The 20923-nt window shown below is 33.6% G+C and overlaps 2 protein-coding genes across 2 annotated transcripts; one reads left to right on the top strand and one right to left on the bottom strand.

The window, feature by feature from the left end:
- Positions 1 to 7540: 7540 nt before the first annotated feature.
- Positions 7541 to 15480, top strand: LOC131651603 (ultraviolet-B receptor UVR8). The gene is made up of 10 exons (XM_058921262.1): positions 7541 to 7910; positions 8770 to 9008; positions 13070 to 13287; positions 13491 to 13646; positions 13741 to 13899; positions 14007 to 14174; positions 14299 to 14430; positions 14526 to 14612; positions 14733 to 14828; positions 14912 to 15480. Exons 1-10 carry the CDS (start codon positions 7596 to 7598, stop codon positions 15082 to 15084), a joined length of 1743 nt encoding a protein of 580 aa, XP_058777245.1. The 5' UTR covers positions 7541 to 7595; the 3' UTR covers positions 15085 to 15480.
- Positions 15481 to 15804: 324 nt separating this feature from the next.
- On the bottom strand, positions 15805 to 20682 carry LOC131651602 (protein PTST homolog 2, chloroplastic). Its single transcript, XM_058921261.1, has 8 exons — positions 19934 to 20682; positions 18909 to 19071; positions 18370 to 18565; positions 18033 to 18280; positions 17408 to 17553; positions 17167 to 17314; positions 16237 to 16305; positions 15805 to 16135 (listed from the first exon to the last, which is right to left on the bottom strand). The coding sequence occupies exons 1-8, from the start codon at positions 20455 to 20457 to the stop codon at positions 16037 to 16039; spliced, it is 1593 nt and encodes a 530-aa protein (XP_058777244.1). The 5' UTR covers positions 20458 to 20682; the 3' UTR covers positions 15805 to 16036.
- Between the last annotated feature and the right edge of the window lie 241 nt (positions 20683 to 20923).

The raw sequence follows: 20923 nt of genomic DNA on the forward strand, positions 1-20923 counted from the left end.
TATCTTCAGAAGGTGTGATCCCCGCACCCGGACTTGGTCAGATAGTGCATCGGAGGATTATGCATCTTCCTCATTCCCATTTGAAAGGGCATCAGAACTTCCAGTTACCTTTGGTTCCTCAAGCAGTAGTCAAAGATCCTTCAACGGGATACCCGGGTTCTCAAAGAATTTCCCCAGACGAGGGTACTCAAGCAAGACAAAAGATCATCAACGATCACAATACATTCATGTCCAGCTGACTAGTGGGAATTTATTTTTCCAATTAGAAGCTTGACATCACATTCATACATTCACATATTCATACATTCATACATTCACATATTCATACATCATACATCATACATCATACATCATACATCATGCATCATGCGCATATTCATACACAACATAACATGCATATTTCTCCGGGAATATCTCACATTTACATGCATCATAAACATTGCATATCACTAACTTGATTTTTCAGGTAGGCAGATATCTTCAACAAAGATGTTCTCAATCACATGCCGTGTTCACCTGAATTCCATGAACGGTTCTCTCAGATATAATCAAGCCGAAGATTCATTCTGATCACTTACCAACTCAAAAACAGACATTGCAGATCTAAGTTGATACCTCAGACGGTTCCAGAACGATCTAGCATCACAGATCTAAAGTTGATACCTCAGACGGTTCATGAACGATCTAACGTTGCAGATCTAAAGCGATACCTCAGGCGGTTCCAGAACGATCTAGCATCACAGATCTAAAACGATACCTCAGACGGTTCCAGAACGATCTAGCATCACAGATCTAAAGTTGATACCTCAGACGGTTCCAGAACGATCTAGCATCAAAGATCTAAAGCGATACCTCAGGCGGTTCCAGAACGATCTAACGTTGCAGATCTAAAGCGATACCTCAGACGGTTCCAAAACGATCTAACATTGCAGATCTAAAGCGATACCTCAGACGGTTCCACAATGATCAAACTTCCAAAATCTAAATCGGAAAAACTTTGGACAAGTTCCGTAACGATTATCTTCCAAGACTTAAAGCGGTAACCTTGGACGGTTCCGAAATAGTCAACACAAAGACTTTCAAATCCTTCATCAAGATATAATCAATGAATTCATTCTGATGAACAAACCATCAACACATTCACCAGGTGGCATATGAAAGCCCATCTCAGGTAATGTTTCAATCTGCCAACAACATTTCGCAGACGACATTCAAATGCAACTTCCAACATCTCTTCTGATCAAGGTAAGTGCAAATTTTCAGGGCATCTAAATATTCAATCATCTTCTACCTTCAGATTTCAAACAATCTCTTCAGGTTTAAGAAGATTGAATAGGGGCAACTGTTATACCCCAAAATTTGCCCACATATTTTTCAAGAAAACTCCAATCTGAAAATTAAGGGTCTCATATAATCATGGATTTTTATTTCAACAAATATCCTGACATATGAAATACTTAGTTTTTAGAATTTTTCTTATACAGTAATGTGGCTTGCAGTTGAATTTATTCTTACGCAAACACCAAATACTGTTTATTACTTCACACATGCTATTTATTTATTTACAGATAAATAGTACTGACACAATTGGTACAGAGTTAAATCTTTTTGCAGGCGCAGAATCAGGAAACTCAGACTGTATTGGTAACAAGTAGATTATTATTATCTTTTGTTTCCCACTAATTGTTGTACTATATTCCATTATTTGCAAAAATCTTTTCAAATCTCTTTTTCAAAAATCAAATCTTTCTTTTTTCCAACACTATCATACACTTTCTTTCAAATCTTACTTCCACTCAAATTTTCCTTTTTGTACGGAATCACATCATTCCCCAACGTCTCTTTCCTTCTTTCCATTCTATAAATACCTCTCATTTTCTTTCATAAAATCTCACATCAAATTCCAACTCATCTTTCAAATTCCTATCTCATATCTATTTTCTCTTCTTCCCTGACAAGAATGGCAAAGTGGATAGAGACACTGTTTCTTACAGTCATCACCATTGCTACGGTGATCATGACTTTCTTCTGCCTGCATAGTCCTGAGGAGTGTGGACCTGCAATGGTTATGCTCCCAATCATCTACATGTTATTGTTCATAGCATGGGTTATCAATCGTCATTCTTAAAATTTGCCGTATTTCTCATTTCTTAAATGTACCGTTTATTCGTCGTACTGTTCAATATAGTATGTAATATTTGTACTGTCAGTATTAAATGTTGTACTATTTGTCATAATATTGCTTAATTACTAAGATAATATTTTGTGTGTTTTCTGCCAGTCAAATATTCCTATTTCTGTGCATTAAATGATTTTCAGGGTTATTATCAGTAATTTTGCCCGCATACCGTAAATATTAGTTATTTATTATGTCTGTGTTTTTCTAACAAGTCATGTAAATAAACTTTCATTTTTCACATAAAACAAAAACAAAAAACAACAAAAAAAAAGAAAATTAACTTTGACTGTTGATTTTTCACTCTAACTGCTACATCAATACCTGAACAGTCAGTTGACAGCCAAACTGCTGGCAGTACAATTCTCAGTGTTTTGTACCATCAATCAAATCAATCTTTCACAATTCAAAATTCCAAGATCTTTTGTGCTAGAAGTCTTCTGAATATCACGCGATTAGCAGAGACTCAACACTGTACAAAAATCAGGTACGCTTAACTGTCTCCTACACAAACAGTCCCTAATCAGGGTTTTTCTTGTTTTACAGGAGCAACAAGTTTTTGAGAGCTCAAATGGATTTCATACACATCCATATATCTCAAAGTACCATCATACAAATTTTCAAACTTCAATTCACTCAGACGCACCGTCAGCAGCTCAAACAGTCAACAGACGACCCGTTTGACCAAAAAAGTCAACAGACAGTCAAAAATGAAATTTTTTGTCAAAGTCCATATTTTGTCAAAGGATTCATCATTTGATCATTGGATGATCATAATTCATCAAGGAAAGATCAAAAATCAACAAAACCCTAAGATTCAAAATTAGGGTTTTTGCCTGAAAAGTCAACTCAACTTTGACTGATCATAACTCTCTCATCCTTCATCCAAAAAATTCATACCAAAGCTTGTTTTGAAGGAAATTCAATTATCTTTCAAATGCCATTGATCCCATGGTCATTGGATTCACCATTTGAAAAATATGATCAAAGACATTACAGGTCATTTTCAAAGTCAACAAAAAGACACTTTTTTCAAAAGGACACACAAGGAGCTTCAAAAATCATTTTGACATGAGACCAAAGACATTGGTTAGAGGACTCTTTGAGGTTTCCAAAAAGTGCAAGATCTCCTTCATATGACAAAAATTGAGGGATTTACACCTTGTTGAAGTTGGCTAAATTTTGGGAAAATACATGAAATCAACATTGCTCAAAAATGCATTTTTTCCAAATGGGGCCAAGTTTTCAGCATTCAAACATCATTTCCATGATGTAATGGGCCTCCCACGACCAAGGCTAAGCCCACATCATTTTTTATCCATTTTTGGCATAATTTTATCTTATTTTAAGATTAAAATTAAAAAGAAATTGAAATGGATAAAGAATAGCTTGTCTTCCAAGCAAGACTCATTCAACTCTGTCCCAAAGCAAAGTACAGCAGAGGAGAAGAAGAAAATCAAGCCATGGTGGCTTAAAGACAAAGCTACCAATGTTGAAAAAGTCAAGATTCCAAAAAAACTCATCAAAGCTTTTGGCTTAGTTTCTAAGCACTCTAATGCTTATAAATAGGCTATAGCACTTCAGTAACAATAGAGACAGAAATTGAGAGCAAAACTCTTGCTTGTAACACACTTGTAATCTCTTAAAATATTCAAAGAATTTTGAAATTCGAATTCCAAGTTTAAGTCACTTTCCATTCAAACTAAACACTCAAACACGTTCCTTGAACATCACTGAAGCTATCTCAATCAATTACAAGCCTTGAAGCTCACTGAATCGAGCTACACAGGTCAAAATTTGTTCAAACTAAAATCAATTCGTATCTGGTTATTCACACACGTTTAACAAGATGTAGACATACTATTGAGTTTGGTTTGAGGTGTAGATCATTTCTGGAAACTTAATTGAAGTTTGGACATGTACAAACGAAATCACCATTTTAGGGTTCATAGCTTCAAAATTAGGGCTTTCCAAATTAGGCAAAATTAGAGGTTCTAATTAGTACCATTGAATTCGCATGGACCAAACGAATTGAACTGATAGGTCGCGCCAAGTTTATGTGTACGTTTGACCCTATTCGCTATTTTGCAGGTTTAGTAAGTAACCAATTACAGCGCTTTTGGTAAGAAAGCGCTATTAAAAGTCTTGTCTGAAGGTTGAAGACGAAGACGTGTCACCTCCCTATTGGTTCTGACGCGCGCGTTTTTTTAAATATAACCCTTGGTTTCAGTGTTTTGCAGGCGTGTCATAAGTGATGTTCCCTCACCATCTGGACCATCTGATCTCATTTATGACTCATCCAACGCTCCAGATCACGCGTGCACACCATACTCCCTCATAAATTTCCACACAGGATCAGTATCCTTTTATTTCTATTTTATTTTCTATTTTATTTTGATTTCTTTGTTAAATTAATTAAAAATAGTTTTAAAAATCCAAAAAATACACAAAAAATATTTTTAGACTTCTAAAATAATATACTATTTTATGAAATAAAAATATTTTATTTTTCTTCAAAATTTCAATATTTTGCATAATTAATTAGTATATATTTATATATTTGCTTTTTTAATTATTCTAACCAATCAAAAATCATAAAAAAAAATTGTTCTTTGTGTTAAATATTGTTTATATATTATAAACTAATTTTGTACATATTTTGAATAATTTTCTTTTTAAGTTTTAATTATTTGTATAATTATTTGCATAATTATGTTTTAATTAACTTAAATCAATTTCAAATCAATTTCCAAAAATTCCAAAAAAATTAGTTTTGTTTTAAAATTAATTAACAAATATTTTGTGCATATTTTAAACTTAATTTCTAGGTTTAAATCAATTTTCATCTTTTTTCTCCATTTTAATTTAATTAATTATGCATTAATTATAATTAAAATCAATCATAAAAAATCCAAAAACATGCCTTTTATTTTTCTTGCAATTTAAAATTCCTAGATAAATGTATAGGATGTCAAATTCATGTAAATAGGCTAGTTTACATTTCCCGCACAATCGATGTAATAGCGTAGATTTACTTTCCGCACTTTACATTTCCGCACTTTAATTTCCAGCAAATATAAACTGCGTGTATGTCAAAGATAAAATTGAACCGTTAGATCACTAACTTCAAAGATAAATATCTGAATCCAATCACAATCACACTTGCACCTCTTGAGGTAATCCCTTCTCATTCCTTTCAAAATCAAAGTCAAAATTCCACTGTTTTGAGTACAAAATCGAACCTTGCTTTTATATCCGGTGAAAGGATAGATTTTTAAAGGAAATAGGATAAAGACCTTACAACTCAGGGTAGACCTCCTAGTTTGCTTGCTCAAATCAAAACAAACAAAATTCTCATACACTGTTGTTTTTCAAAACAAAACTTTCCAAAAAGACAATACTTTGTATACATCCAAACACGGATCATTACAAAGTTAACGTTCTTTTCAAAACATCTTTCGAAAGATAAACAAGCATTTTGTATACATCCACACACGGATCATTACAAAATTCAAATTACAAAAGTATTTGAAACCACATATGAGCAATTTCAGAGCAATTGAAAAGTGATCGAAAAACAAGTGAGCTAAGCAAACTTAAGAGCCCATGGATAACCATGGATACAAAGGGTGCTAACACCTTCCCTTTGTATAACCTACCCCCTTACCCAGAATTTCTTAAAGGTCTTTTTTCTGTTTCTTTTATAAACCTTTCCTTAATTGGATAAAATAAAAGGTCGGTGGCGACTCTGTGATATTTTCAAAAAAATGCGAAAGCATTAAGCGACAAAAAAGAGTCAGTTCACGTATCTCTACAGATCAGAGGTATGGCCCGGTATTAAAAAAAAAAATCGGAGGTCCACAGTTAATATTGGCAATGTCATTATTTTTTAGGGGAATAATAGAAAGTAAAATAGGCCAGCCCAAAACACTCTATCCTTTATATATATATATATATATATATATATATATATATATATATAGTTATAGATAAAATTTTAAAAAATAGAATATATAGTATGTACTATATGTTAGATTTTTATTATATATTTTTTTAAAATAGAAAATAATAGTTATGTATTAAAAATATTTTATTAAATATGTATTTAAAACAAAAACATAATATTGTTATATGTATAATTTGTAGTATTTGTATTTAAAAAATATTTTATTATTTGTAGTATATAATGTATTATTTGTGCATATATTAAATAGTTAAATTTACTCATATGAAATTGGATGATCCAGAGGAAGTAACACGTCATTTGCATAGAAGGGGTTTCATTATAAATTATTGGGTTTGGACGTCTAATGGTGAAAAATTGCCGGTGAACGTGCCAGAGACTAGCAATCCGCATGCTTTAAGTAGTATACCGACTATGGAATATGAGGAAAACTTTAATCTGATCGGTGACATGGTTGAGGATGCTTTTGGTGTGAATGTGACCTATGATCAACTTGAAGATTTTGATGGGGATGAGTTGCCGAATGAGGAAGCGCAGAGATTTTATCAGTTGTTGAATGAGATGAATATACCGTTGTTTGAGGGATCGTCTGACTCAAAATTATCAATGTGTGTGAAATTATTGGCTGTCAAGGAAAATTGGAATGTTCCTGATTAGTGTTTGGAATTCTTCACAAAAAGGATGTTAGACTCGACTCCTATGAAAGACAACTTGCCTACAACTTTTAATGATGCAAAGAAGTTGGTGTCGAAGTTAGGTTTAAGTGTAAGAAAAATTGACTGTTGCACTAATGGTTGCATGTTGTTTTATGATATTGAGTTTGGTACTAATGATGGATTGTTGGAGGAATGTAAGTTCTGTGAGAGTCCAAGATATCAAATTCAAAGTAAAGCTGTTAATCGTAAGCAAACACGTGTAGCAATGAAGTCCATGTTTTATCTTCCGATTATACCAAGGTTAAAAAGAATGTTTGCTTCAATGCATAATGCAAGTCAGATGACATGGCATCATACAAACAAAACAAGTCCAGGCACTATGCGATATCCATCTGATGGCGAGGCTTGGAAGCACTTTGATCGAATACATCCTGATTTTTCCGCAGAACCTAGAAATGTCAGGCTTGGATTATGCTCTGATGGATTTACTCCCTATGTGTATGATAAAAAGAGCGGACAGACCAAGTACACGAGTGTGCATATTATAAAATTTACAAAAAAATATTTATATATATTTTGATGCTGTGCACATTAAAAAAGCGGATAAACGGGCACGGGAGTGCCCGTTTAAACGCTAGTTTTAATAAATTTTGTGACTAAAACAATGAACATCAATTAAATCAAAATAAATATAAATTTATTTTTAAAATGTTTTATAAATAAATTTAGATAAAATAAAGCGTATCTCAGTCTAGCTATTCTCATTTCTCTCTCAAGCACACTGTCACTACACACCACAATGAGTCGCAAGAGAGACAGCCCCTACTTTTCCCGCCACGACTTCAAGCGCCGCCGTCCGTTGCCGGAACCAGCGGAGGAAGATAGACCCACCACCAGGCCGACGCCTCCTTCTGCGGTACTCGTCATGGGTCTCCCTCTTGACTGCTCCGTCCTCGATCTCAAGTCTCGATTTGAGATCTACGGCTCCATCTGTCGCATCCGTATCGACCGTGACGCCGTCGGTTATATAACCTACCGGAATAAAGACTCGGCTGATGCCGCCATCGCCGCTGGCCACGATCCTTCCTTTGGCGTCACCGTCAATTCCAAAAAGGTACCTCCTTTTCACTCAGGGTTTCAAATTTTGCATTTGAAACGCTGCAGTTTCGTTGTTCAAATTAAAAATTCCATTTTTTAGTAATTTATAGTGTCTATAGAATATGGAATCCAACACTATCGACAAAGCTAAAATTTAACTCTCTGTAGAGTTTAAGACAACAACAATAATTAGTTTTTTTCACCTAAATATTTCAAATTTGGGTGAAAGCCAGGGTTACCGCCTCGCAACGTCCTATTTTTGGCGGGCTTTGGCGGGACGGGTCTTAACGGGGCAGACATGCCTTTTTGTCATCCTTAATGTTAAAAAATTGAACAGGCAAAACTCTTGGGTTATGGCTCAACTGCTATAAAAGCTGAGTTGGGACAAAACTGCTCAAATAATCAAGCAGACAACTGTAGACACTTTTTGATCATGTTTCAATCGGTTGAACCATCCAGTTTGGTTTGGTATTCAAAACGTTGTTTATTAGGGTGTTTAACTTGCAGTAGGCATCACAACATATGCTCGTTATGAACCATCCAGTCTGCCACTAGTTGTTTCAATGTATAAAACTCAGGTATTCTTTTTTAAATCTTTGACCCCATTAGGTGCTGTAAGATATCTCCATGGCTGAGGACATTTGGGCCCGTTATGAAACTAATCTTTAAGTCGGCGACAGAACATCTATTTTTTATCGAGGTTAGGCTACCTCTACCTCCCAAATAGGCGACTCCTGTAATCAAACCCGAGTTCTTTTCCTAAAGAGAATCATGTTGCTAACTCTTCCCGCACCATGTTGGAGGGTGAATTACATTCTCCTAATAATGTTTTATTGAAAATATGAAAGAATGACTTTGGTGCATGTGTGTAACAGGTTCAGGTGTTGTGGGCAACAGATCCTCTAGCCATGTGGAGAGAAGGAGTTGGTAAAAACAAAGATAGTGTGTCTACGTCAAAGCTTGTGCGGGCTGATGTACCTTTGAGGCGACATGGAAGAAATAATAAACTTGCGTCAGCTATAGGGAATACCAAAAGTAGTAATGATGGTTCTGGTAGCTCAGTTCTTGAAGTTCCTTCCAGAGGTAGAGAAATTGTTGCTTATGATGATATAATGTAATTCTGAAAGGGTTATCTTATTTTGGGGTTAGATCTATGTAGTTTTTTTTATTCCTTTTTTTTTGCTGTCTTGTCATGTTTAGGAGAAAGATGCTCAACACATGAGGTTCTAGGATGTAATTTATAGAAGTTAATCATGTAATTTAGTTTGTGTTTTTGATGTCTACGTTATAAATGTAATGTGGTAAATAGTTGGGTTTAAGTTATGTTGTTTTCTCGATTATTTGGATTTGAAATTGTAAGATTTTCTTCTGTGTAATGAATCTTATTTCTTAAATTAGCAGAAACCTTTTTATTCCTTCCTTCAATCTGCATGATTTGTCTCATGGCATTTTGCTTACAAGTTTGATTTGCTCGTCAATGTTGATTTGAGTGTTTGATTGTGCTGTGGTTTTGCTAATGCTACAATAGTGAGAGCCTTGACCAAAAATGCTCATCACCATGTTTTCTCATTTTTCCATACACATAAATCAAAAATATGTTATGCGTAAATCAACACACGGGCAACAAAAATTGATAGTATCCCTTAAACATGATTTATGGTATGTCATGTTTTTTTATTAAGGTTTGTAATTAACAGCAACTTTTACATCAAGGACATAAGTTATCACCAGTCATATCGCTTTAATAACGTTCCTCATTAGTGATGAGTTTTATATGTGCCATTTTTCATAGTGTAGTACCCATAGAAGTTGAACTTGTACATTTTCAAAGACCCTCACATCCAAATAAGAGGGTGTTTGGAGAAGTCAAGATCCATTAACATCTACTTTGACAATATCATGAAAACCCCCTTTTTTTTATCACTTTATTTGCTTTTATTCTGCTATTCGAGATTTGAGAATTGCAACAGATTAAAGATTATAAGCAAACATAATCTCAATGAGTCTAGTGAAGTTCTGGCCATGAACTTTGCGACAGTTCCTTGAAACATTATTCTTTTGGAAAGTATAAAGTTATTGGGATCCAGAACCCCTACTCATTCCTTTTGAGGAGTAATATTTCCACTCAAATCCATCTCCATATTCTGGATATAATTTATAATGGCTTCTAATTCATCTCTCTCGGTGCTTTTGACATAAGCAAGTGTTAAAACATCTTTATCAAATTGAACTGGCTTAAAAGATAATTTCCAAAAACGACTACTCTCGGTGCTTCTTCATAATTCTCATTTGTTCAAGAATAAGAACATCTGTCTTTTGTCTCTAAAGTTTAGTTTCGGCACCCAAGTTAGCTGTAAGATTTGTGATTATTTTAAGTAATATATATATATATATATATATATATATATATATATATATATATATATATATATATATATATATATATATATATATATATATATATATATATATATATATATATATATATATATTTTTTTTTTTTTTGTAGTTTCTGTTATGGAATTCTTCTATCATTCTCATGTAAGAATTTCTCTTTTCTTTTTTTCACTTGTTGGATTGCGTACCTTCTTTGGAGTTTCAATTATATAGACAGTTGGTTGAGATTTGATGTTGGCTTAACTCGGCTCTTAGAAATTTAGTATTGTATTGTTCAAGAGGTAGTTGAAGAATATGTATATACACTACCACCTTCAAAATTGAAGCATGTTATAAAAATACCGTGGATCATCTTTGAATCCTAATATGATGATTTGCGATTAATTAGCGTTCCTCAAGAAAGTCAGAAATTTTTTATGAATTAAATGAGATTCTATTTGTTTTAAAAAAGAAAATGGAGATGTGAGGGTTAGGAGGTTGAAAGAGTTTAACTTAGCCTTATTTGATAAATGGTGTTTGAGGATTCTAAATGAGACGAGAAGTCTTTGGTATAAGGTATTGTGTTCTCGGTATGGTGAGAAAGGGGGCGATTAAGTTTTGGAGGAGATAGTCGATCTGTTTGATGGAGGAATTTGAAAAATATTAGGGAGGGATTGGTTTGGTCATTGTTCAGAAGATAAGAGACAGTTCTTCTACTCTGTTCTGGGAAGATTCTTGGCTTGACAATATTTCTTTGAAGGTTAGATTTAGTAGGCTGTTTGATTTAACGGAGAATAAGATGGAGAATGTAGCAAAGATGAATGAGTTAGGGGTGGGGGAATCATGAGGCGTATAAGTGGCGTAGGAAGTTGCTTCTGTGGGAGAAGGACTTAGTGAGATAGTGTATTGAGCGGTTAACCGCATTTGTTCTGCACGTGGACGTAGACGATTATTGGTTATGAAATTTACATCCCTCTTCTTGCTACACGATTATTAGTGCTTATAAAAATTTGTTTGAAGTTAACAATAACAAAAATTAGGCTAATTCTCAAATTTTGCGATTGAAGACTGTGTCATTCAAGGTTTCAATTTTTATCTGTAGATTGTTATTGAATCTATTCTGAGGAAGGATAATTTGACTAGGCGGAGGATTTTTGTTATAAACAATCCAAGATATGGGCGAATTGTGGCGTGGATGAAGAAATGATAAATCATTTGTACGTAAAATGTGATTTTTAGTAGATTGTGGCCCTATTATTTCTAAATGGTTAGGATTCTCAACGGCATCTCAATGAAAGTTATTGAACCATCTCTAACAATTTCGTAGGTTAGGTGGTTTTTCGAAAAATGTGTGATTGATTCTTAACACTATTTGACTCTATGTGATTTCGAAAGAGCAAAATAGACATATTTTTTAATATAAAGCAAAACATTTGCAAGTGTTATTTGAGAGGATAAAATCATTTTGGAAGTTAAAATTAAAATATTTTATTTTTTGTGATTATCAGTTATGGAGATTAAATCTTTTAACTTGTTTATTATATGTTATATAGTCTGTTTTTTGCATTTTATTTTTAGTATTTTAGGTTGTAATTTAGAATTCTTCTTGTAATCTTCGATACATCTTACACTAGAGTGACTTGTTTTAATAACAAATATATATATATATATATATATATATATATATATATATATATATATATATATATATATATATATATATATATATATATATATATTTCATTTTAGTCTTTTAAAAAAAAAACTAATTGCCCCGGAATGCATTCTCTTTATAATTTTCACGAACCATATCAACAATAATTATGTCTTTAATTGCTCTCTAAGGCTTTAGATTTTTCTCTAGTTCCTATTGTAGTAATTTAAAATTTTTAACACATTTCTCATATGGTTTTTATTATTTAAAAATATATTCAATAAATGTTTAAGGTTCTAATCTTATAAATAAAAATACATTTAAATTAATTCTATATAAATAATTTTTTTATGAAACAACTATTATTTGAATTTAATTTATTTATACTTCTGTTGACTCAAATAAAGTTTAATTTTAATTTTATACTTCTATTGATTCAAATAAAGTTTATAAATATTTTAAAAACAAATATATAAAATTTGTATTATGAATTATGATAAGATTCGATCAAATAAAAATGTCAAAAAGAATATACCATTAATATATATCGGGAAAGAAAAAAATTTAGGCACAATTTTTTATGTGACAATTTTATTATTTTTTAATAAAAATATAATAAGAGTATAATTTTCTCCTACACATCTATAACCTTTTCTATTTTCATTTCCAAATATTATTTAAGTATAATTGTCATATCTTTATTGAAAAAAAAAATCACATGTAACTAAATTTTCTCCATAAAAAACCTTTTATTGTTATTGATAAAAAATAAATCTTTTATTATAACTAAATTTTCTCCATAAAAAAACCTTTTATTGTTATTGATAAAAAATAAATCTTTTATTATTTTACTCTAACAAATAAATAAATAACTCGAGTCTATCCTTTTCACTTCAACTTTTATAAAATTATCAATATCAACATCAATATCTCCCAATAATGATTTATTTTTTTCATTGTCAAGTAAATAACTGGAGAGAAAATTTAGGAAAAAAATAACCGTAGAAAAAACAAAGATTCTCCGACTCTAACGCACACGAGGTAAACACAATAACACATCATAAAAGCAGAAAAAACACAATTCAAAACTAAAGTAGTTGTGTTGGTACTTGGTACGGAGTACATGTTTGGTTGGAAAACAAGAGAAGGAATCAGAAATTAAATAGAGTGATGGAAGAAAGAGATCAAGTGAAAAGTGAAGAGAATGGAGAATCAGAAGAAAGAATATGGAGTTGGGGTGCTGGAACAGATGGCCAATTAGGAACAGGTAGACTTCAAGATGAACATCTCCCTCAACAAATATCTTTCCCCTCTGTCTCTTCACTTGCCTGCGGCGGCGCTCATGTCATCGCCTTAACCTCCGGTACATATACCTACCCTCCCCCTCTTTCTATTTCTTTGTTACATTTTTGGCTTTATCCCTAATTGACAAAGTGGTCTTTGATATCTTAATCATTACTCCAAATATTCACATTATATTAATCAGAGTTACTAAACCCGGATACTTCACCATTTTTGAATTACTGCTTCAAAGATATTAATAGTCCAAAGTAAAAAAAAATGCAGATGGGAAGGTATTGTCGTGGGGTAGGGGCAATTCTGGTCAACTAGGCCATGGAGAGGTTGTCAATAACATGTTGTGTCCCAAGGCTGTAACATCATTGGACAACTACTTCATAACCCATGTCTCTGCTGGTTGGAGCCACTCAGGTTTTGTTTCAGGTTTGCATCTTTATCTTCTATATTATGTTTCTGTAATGGATATTTGAGATAAGTTTTCTGTTGGAAGCTGATCACTTTTCTTGGTTGGTTTCAGATACTGGTAGCCTGTTCACTTGCGGAGATGGCTCCTTTGGTCAACTTGGACATGGCGTCTACGCCTCTCACTGTTCCCCTGTCAAAGTGCCATGCTTTGTTGATCAGCATGTTGCGAAGGTAGCATGTGGAATGCGGCATTCTCTTGTCTTGTTGAAAGGTATTGTGATTATGGACCGTAATTTGAAGTCTTATGTGTTTATGTCTAATTATTTTGCTACCAGTTTGCTGCTTCTTCAATTACCTAAGGTCATTATGATGATGCAGGTTGTCTTTCAAATCAAGTTTATGGATTTGGCTCTGGAAAGCGTGGTCAATTGGGTGTCTCCAAAGATAAAATCAAATCTATTAATCTTCCCAAAATTGTTAGTGGATTTGACGATATTGATATAGTTGATATTGCTGCAAATGGAGATCATAGTGCTGCATTATCTGGTAATTCCATCATTCATCCCTTGCATCATATCTAGTTAAATCATATAAATCAATAGTATGCAAAAAAGTTACATTATATTATTTTCTAAAAGTTTCGTTGTCTTTCGGTTTATCGTTGGATCAGTTGATGGGAATCTTTACACCTGGGGAAGAGGCTTCAAGGGCTTTGAAGATTCTCACCTTCCGCAACGCTTAAACTCTACGTTGAAATTCACTAAAGCCACTCTAGGGTGGAACCATGCTTTAGCTATGACTGGTATTTATCACGCTACACACCATAGTTTTACGATTTCCTCCTTTCCGTCACTTCCTTTCTTTAAGGTGAATTTTGTTTGTTGAATTTGTGTATAGGTGATGGGGAGGCTTACATGCTTGGTGGCAACCACCTCGGAGTGCTTAGTGGTGTTCACAATGAATGTCCAGCTAAGAAGTTAAATGGTAATGTTTTGAATTACAGGGAATCCCGATCCAAGAATACGAGCTATTACCACAAATAATTCGATCTTCCATATAACCAGATAAAACGTTTCTAACGCGAACTTGTTTATCATGTTGTAGATTCAAGAGAAGTCAACTTGGAAAAAGTCCCTGGCCTTGAAGGATCAAAGATTACTGATATAGCTACTGGAGCCGAGCATTCCGTCCTTGTCACAGGCAGGATATAGTTCTTCTCATACACCTAAGCAAATTTACAATTACATTAACATGCTGACATAATTTTTTTCATCTCATTTTAGAGAATGGAGAAATAAAGACATGGGGTTGGGGTGAGCATGGTCAGCTAGGGTTAGGGGATGATGGTGATCGAATCAGTCCTGTTACAGTAAGTCTTGGTTACGATCTGAAAGAAGCGGCATCAACAAGAGTCTATTGCGGAAGTGGCTTCACATTTGCTTTGACCAAGCCCTAGATTCTTCTCAAAGTTGTTGATACACTAGAGGGTGGTACTTTGTTGTTCATCTCCGGCATCGGTCTGAATAAATACATTACCAAAAAACACCAAATTTTCGAAAAAAATGTTTTGCTTCTCATAGCCTGCTTTGGAAGGCTGGCATTGGCATTGCACTTGGAAGCCAAAATTCTCTGCTCTCTCAGGGTTGGATCTAGGAGGCAGAAGGATAGCTGATAGTATTCCAAAAATATCGATTAATTTTGGGTAGTATTGAGCTTCCTTGCTCAAGATTATTTTTAATCTTATTTGTAAATTTAAATACTATCATTTCTCCCAACAAAGTAAAACACCACGGACTCTTATGTTCTGTAACACATCTTATGAACAAAAATATTTTCCTTTAACTTTTTAAAATTTAGTTAAAAATTGTAATGTTAGAATAAATATGTGCCTGTAAATAAATATGATATTTAATAATCAAACATCTATAGATTATCAAATTTACTGGGACTTTGGAATGTCAGATAGCAAGAAAACCAGTGTTTTCTTCCACCCTCATCGTTCATCCATCCAAAAAACATGTACTACAAAGAAAATGAAAAGATCAAGCTAAAAGGCATGAATGAATGCATCTAGAACCATACAAACACTCTTAATTAAACCATTTCTCAACTTCCACCATTAATCAAGAAGTATGTTAAGAAGAACATTTATTGAAACATGTGAATATGGAACCACTTGCACAATTATAAGAACGTGTTAAAATGGTTAAATAAGATTAGATTGAAACCATTCAAGTTATCTACATCTAGAAGAGTTACAGGGACTAAATAAAAGAATCAATAAACTACTCACTCTATACTTTGTACAAGAGTGAAAAAATGGCTAAAAAAATTGGGTGGCTAACCTAATGCTTTCATCCTCTTCTGTGCTCTACTTATATTTTCTCATCCTCTCAATTTTTGTTACATCAATCATGAACAACAAGAAGATTATTCACATATCCATTATTGTTAACCACCGGGCGCAACGGGTCAATTTTCCATTCACCGTCAACTATGAACTTTATCTGCAACAAAAAACCAAGTCATTATATCACCTGCTGTGTATATCTTATTCATCACAACTTTGATGAGTTCATGAAATCATTTTGGATAGAATACAACTAACCTCGTATTGTCCAGGATACATATGTAAAACCACGGAAAATATACCGTTAGTTGATTTCTCCATCTTTCTCTGCAATGTAATACTATCGGTTAAATATCATTTAAATATATGTTGTGCTCGGTATAAGTATCTGATCAAATATTAGAGGAGTCCATATACAAAAAAGTTGTTCTGCAGAATCCGTCATTCTACAAATCAACGATAAAACAGAACTGATTTTTACAGGATACAATAACAAAAGCAAAGACAATTTTATTTCATAGAATAAACACTTCAGAGTGACCTATAAAATATGAATTCAAGGCAAAAACAGAGGCAAAAGTGGTAGCTGATACCAAAAGTACTTTCATCTATATTGTATACACAAATCCTAAGCAAGACGGTTGGGTGAACCACCACCTGACATTTGATATGGCATCCAAGCCACCAACATATGAAAACATTTTCAAAGAAACTGGTCACATGAAACTATTTAACCAAAGCCAGAACACAACACATGATGTGAGAACACAACACATGATGTGAGAACACAATGAAAACACATGATGTGTGACTTATTGTAATTATAAAAGAGGGATGAGTGAAGGAGTTCCTTTTTAAAATTATTGCAAAGTGAAACAGGTCTCTAACTTTATCACATGTTCTAAATGCAAATTACCATAGTTTTAGAGAATCTATTTACAAGAACCATAAAGCGTTTGGATAAACTTATAAACTGAACCACTTTTATGATCTCATTTATTTCAATAGCTTTTAGTTATTAAAATTAAAAAGACACTCTTCCTATGTTATGAGAAAATTACTTAAAAAAAGTTTGATTAATCATCCTAAAATTTGTTAGACCATTCATTATTGATTAAAATAGCACAAATGAACAGGATCTAATATCTACAATAAACTAAATAAGAAGTTCTTAGAAAGAGATTAGACCTGGGAAGACCAACCATCAAATGATCCTACTAAAAATACTTCTGAAGCATTATTAGGCCATACTACACAAGTACTCTTCAGACGTCTCAAAGCTTTATGGACATAATCAATTTTATTCTGCTTCTCATCCAGAGCCTTTTGTGCATCCCTGGAAGAAAAGAATGTAATATTGTCAATATTTAGTTTTTTTTTTTTTTTTGTGTTTGTATAAGAAATTATTTAAACAGTAGTCTGAGGATACATTATTGCCAATGCCATCTTTCCTTCTAACACTGCCAACTTAGCACGTAACGAACGCAGTCTGGCTTGAGAATTCATGATTTCAGTTTCCTGGAATTCCCAAGCATCGGAAAGCTTTTCGAGATTATCAGAAGAGTTCTTCTGGTCCTATTAAAAAATATACAGCAGACACATCAAATCTTGTTTTATGATTTTCCGAGAGGCCTTCAAAGAGATGTAAATACTGAATGAAAAACTATTCTATTAATAAGTGAACATTCTTCTGGGATCTAATTTCTTCAGTGAACAAGCACACATTTGTGGTAGTTAGTGGCTACTCGCCTACTGCTTAGCCAAATAAATAACACATATTGTAAAATGTCTTTAATATACTGATTTTTTTGTCATTTATAGTAAAATGTACCTTTTATGAGCCCTTGCAAAGAGAGGTGGTGACAAATTCTGATATCTATATTATTTGTTTTTTTCAAAAATGGATAAAATAAAATCACACTATGTAAAGATAATTGGTGAGTGAAACTCCCATGCAGTGTGTGAATCTCGTTCTATTTCTTGACTTATTATTAAAGTAAATTACACAGAAAGTCCTATTACTAGTTCATTATACTATAAATCTTACGACTTACTGTCAGCATTGTAACTTCATTGGAGTTTGACTTCAATGAGTGAAGTACTGAGGATAGCTCTGATTCCAGAAGCTTGATTCGGTATTTAATGTCATTGTGATTTGGATTTCCAATTACGTCAAGAGAATCTGATCCACTTTCTCCGTTTATTGGTTCGCGAGAAGACTCTCGTATTTTGCCGATTTCTGGTAGTCCTGAAACATTGCTCACGCCTCCTTTCTGAATATCACTAGGAATAATTTCAGCATCTGTACGTCGATAATATTATTGCAAATATGTTAGTTGATCCTGATTATAATACAAAGAATGAAACAACTTGAAATGTAAGATAGATTACCTTCAAAATCTGCATCTGAAAAACCAGTCCTCTGAACAATCCAGCTTCTCCATGTCTCTTGCTTAATTGAGTTTCTTGCATTATCAGAACCTAATTGAGATATGTGCTGATCAAGTTTGATTGGTGAACCACTTAAAGGACTGGTTGTTGGGTTTAATGGGGATGGTCTACTACTATTGTCAAGGTTGTCAGCTGCCTTTACAACATAAGAAATGCAAAAATTAATACTTTAAAACTTCAGTAGTGAGAGGCATCAAAAGCTATATTTAAATATTTTAAACTTGATTCTCTCAACTTCCGGTCACGACAGCTCACAATCATGTTCGTTGAAGAGTAAAAGCAAAACAACTCTCTAGCTAGCTTTAACTGACTGGGAGAAATATATAATAGAAGAAACACTGAAAATATGAATGTTACATTTTTTCAATATCACTGGTGCTCCATGATTCCCAACATATTCTTTTTTACATTGGACATATGTAATAAAATAGAAACTAAGGAACAGCCTAAAGCATTTGGAATGGATAACATTTACTTACTCCATCTATCGTGGTTCTATGATCCCATTTCTCTTTATCTTTATTATTATTGGATGAAATGACATCTTCTTTCTCTCCGAATCGACGCCCAAAAGAATTATTTCTGTGTTTTTCCAGACGATTCAGTATACCCTCAATGCCAGACTCCTCAACTTCTATTTCCCTGTTAAAAAGAATTTAACACTTAGGACACAGCATAATGTTACTTCTAATTCATCCATTGTGATAAGAACAATAACAAGGCATCAAATAAAAATGATAGAAACATATAATAGTAACTAAACTAACATATTAGCTCATTGCTGCAAGATTAAAAATACATCCAAAATGTTCCAAATGAAAAGCTCCTAAACCAGTATTACACCCAAGAACTATACCGGGCTTGCTTAAAACTACAAACAATTCGAGGAGAAGAATACAACATCAACCAACACTTACTGCACTAGGTGGAGTTGGCTACATGGATTTAATAACGTCTTAATGCTCTATTTATATTCAAATTCAAACTATTGACCTCTATGTCTTTCTTAATAGTTTGGCTTTCCTCTCCTCCTAGAAGCTAGGCTATACTTCATGTAATCAACTGTCCTATAAAAATAATCTAAAGGTCTCGTCCATATTGCCCAAGGAACCTAAGTGACTAAGTCATGATTCTAACATCTTTCTCTGATAGGTGCTACCCAAACGGTCTCTCTAATGCTATCATTTATAATTCTATCTCATCTAGTAATTTCACATATCCAACCCATCATTCACATCTCTATAACAATGATTTTATTCTCGTGGTTTTTTATTGTCCACTACTCAATTCCATACAACACCACCAGTCTTCAATAAAACTAGTAGAAAGTTATAAATGTCCCAAACGTACTAAGCTACCAACAGACAAACAGACTGCTAATAGTAAAGGTTCAAGCAAGATATTCCAAATTAAAAGCTCCAATAATCATGTTAGGGATTTACAATAAAAGAATATTAAAAACCAAAAGATAAGAGCAGGTGCATCATTAAAACAAGATTCTCACACTGATTCAGCTGGTTGAAAAGAGTTATCTAAAGAAGAACTAGAAGAAGCAGCAACCCCAGATTCCCTTGTTCCATACCCTTCAATGTCACTGCCACTCCCATCTTCAAAAGCAACCCTTTCAACAACCCCATCATTTAAATCCCACCCATAAGAAAGCCACCCACCTTCTTTCACAATAGCTTCAGCCAAATCTGCTCTCCCAGCTTTAAGCAGTTCTTCCTTCGTGGGAAACGCATCAGGGTTCTTCGATTTCTGCATAAACTCCAAAATCTCATCTTCCAAAGACGAGAAATCTCGAGCCCAATCCTTACAGCGCGTCAAAAACCGAGAGCAAGACAAACACAAACCCTTATTAGCATTACAATCTCCATTCCTGAGGGAAAAACCCCCTCGCCCAATAATCAAACCGGGCTCCCGTTGCACCCTCCTGGAAGAAGGAAGAGACACAAAGATAGGGGGAAAGAGAGAAACGGTTAAATGGGGAAAAAACACCGAGAGATAGGGTGCGTTGAGAGAAAACATGGTTCAGGCATTTCGTCGAACACTTGCTCGGCGTGAAACGAAAACAAGTGCAGCGGGAGAAGATAAAACTAAATGGTAGTAGTGAAGAAAACAAGGTGCAGCGCGCGAACCAAGCAACGAACAATAATATCTGAACTGGGAATGCGATCTAGAAATGTTTTAATATTGTTATTGCACACTTTCCACAATTGTCAATACTTGTACACAACTATTTTCGAGAAAATAAATAAGCAAGTGGATACTTACTTAATTTATAATTGAAGTCGCAGTTAATTTGACAAAATCAAGAAGATTCGCAGTAATTAAATATGTTTAAATAAAAAGTGTAATTAAAATTGGAAATAGATTCGGCCGAGTTGGACTTGGGTAAATTTAAGTTTGATCTTTAAAAAAAATTGAAGTTTAAGTCTAACCTATAGTTTGTCGGAGGGTTAATTTTAAGTCTAAATTTGAGTTTTTCGAAAGT

Source organism: Vicia villosa, linkage group LG2, assembly GCF_029867415.1.
Source record: "Vicia villosa cultivar HV-30 ecotype Madison, WI linkage group LG2, Vvil1.0, whole genome shotgun sequence".
Taxonomy (NCBI): Eukaryota; Viridiplantae; Streptophyta; class Magnoliopsida; order Fabales; family Fabaceae; genus Vicia; species Vicia villosa.

Excerpts from the sequence above, each read along its gene's own strand:
- LOC131651602 (XM_058921261.1), bottom strand. The coding sequence starts at position 20,457 with ATGTTTTCTCTCAACGCACCCTATCTCTCGGTGTTTTTTCCCCATTTA. Across the intron at positions 19,072-19,933 it reads TTTCAACCAGCTGAATCAGT|GGAAATAGAAGTTGAGGAGT; the intron begins GTGAGAATCTTG and ends TCTTTTTAACAG. Across the intron at positions 17,554-18,032 it reads ATGAAGTTACAATGCTGACA|GACCAGAAGAACTCTTCTGA; the intron begins GTAAGTCGTAAG and ends ATTTTTTAATAG.
- LOC131651603 (XM_058921262.1), top strand. The coding sequence starts at position 7,596 with ATGAGTCGCAAGAGAGACAGCCCCTACTTTTCCCGCCACGACTTCAAG. Across the intron at positions 9,009-13,069 it reads GTTGCTTATGATGATATAAT|AAGGAATCAGAAATTAAATA; the intron begins GTAATTCTGAAA and ends GGAAAACAAGAG. Across the intron at positions 14,175-14,298 it reads TCATAGTGCTGCATTATCTG|TTGATGGGAATCTTTACACC; the intron begins GTAATTCCATCA and ends TCGTTGGATCAG.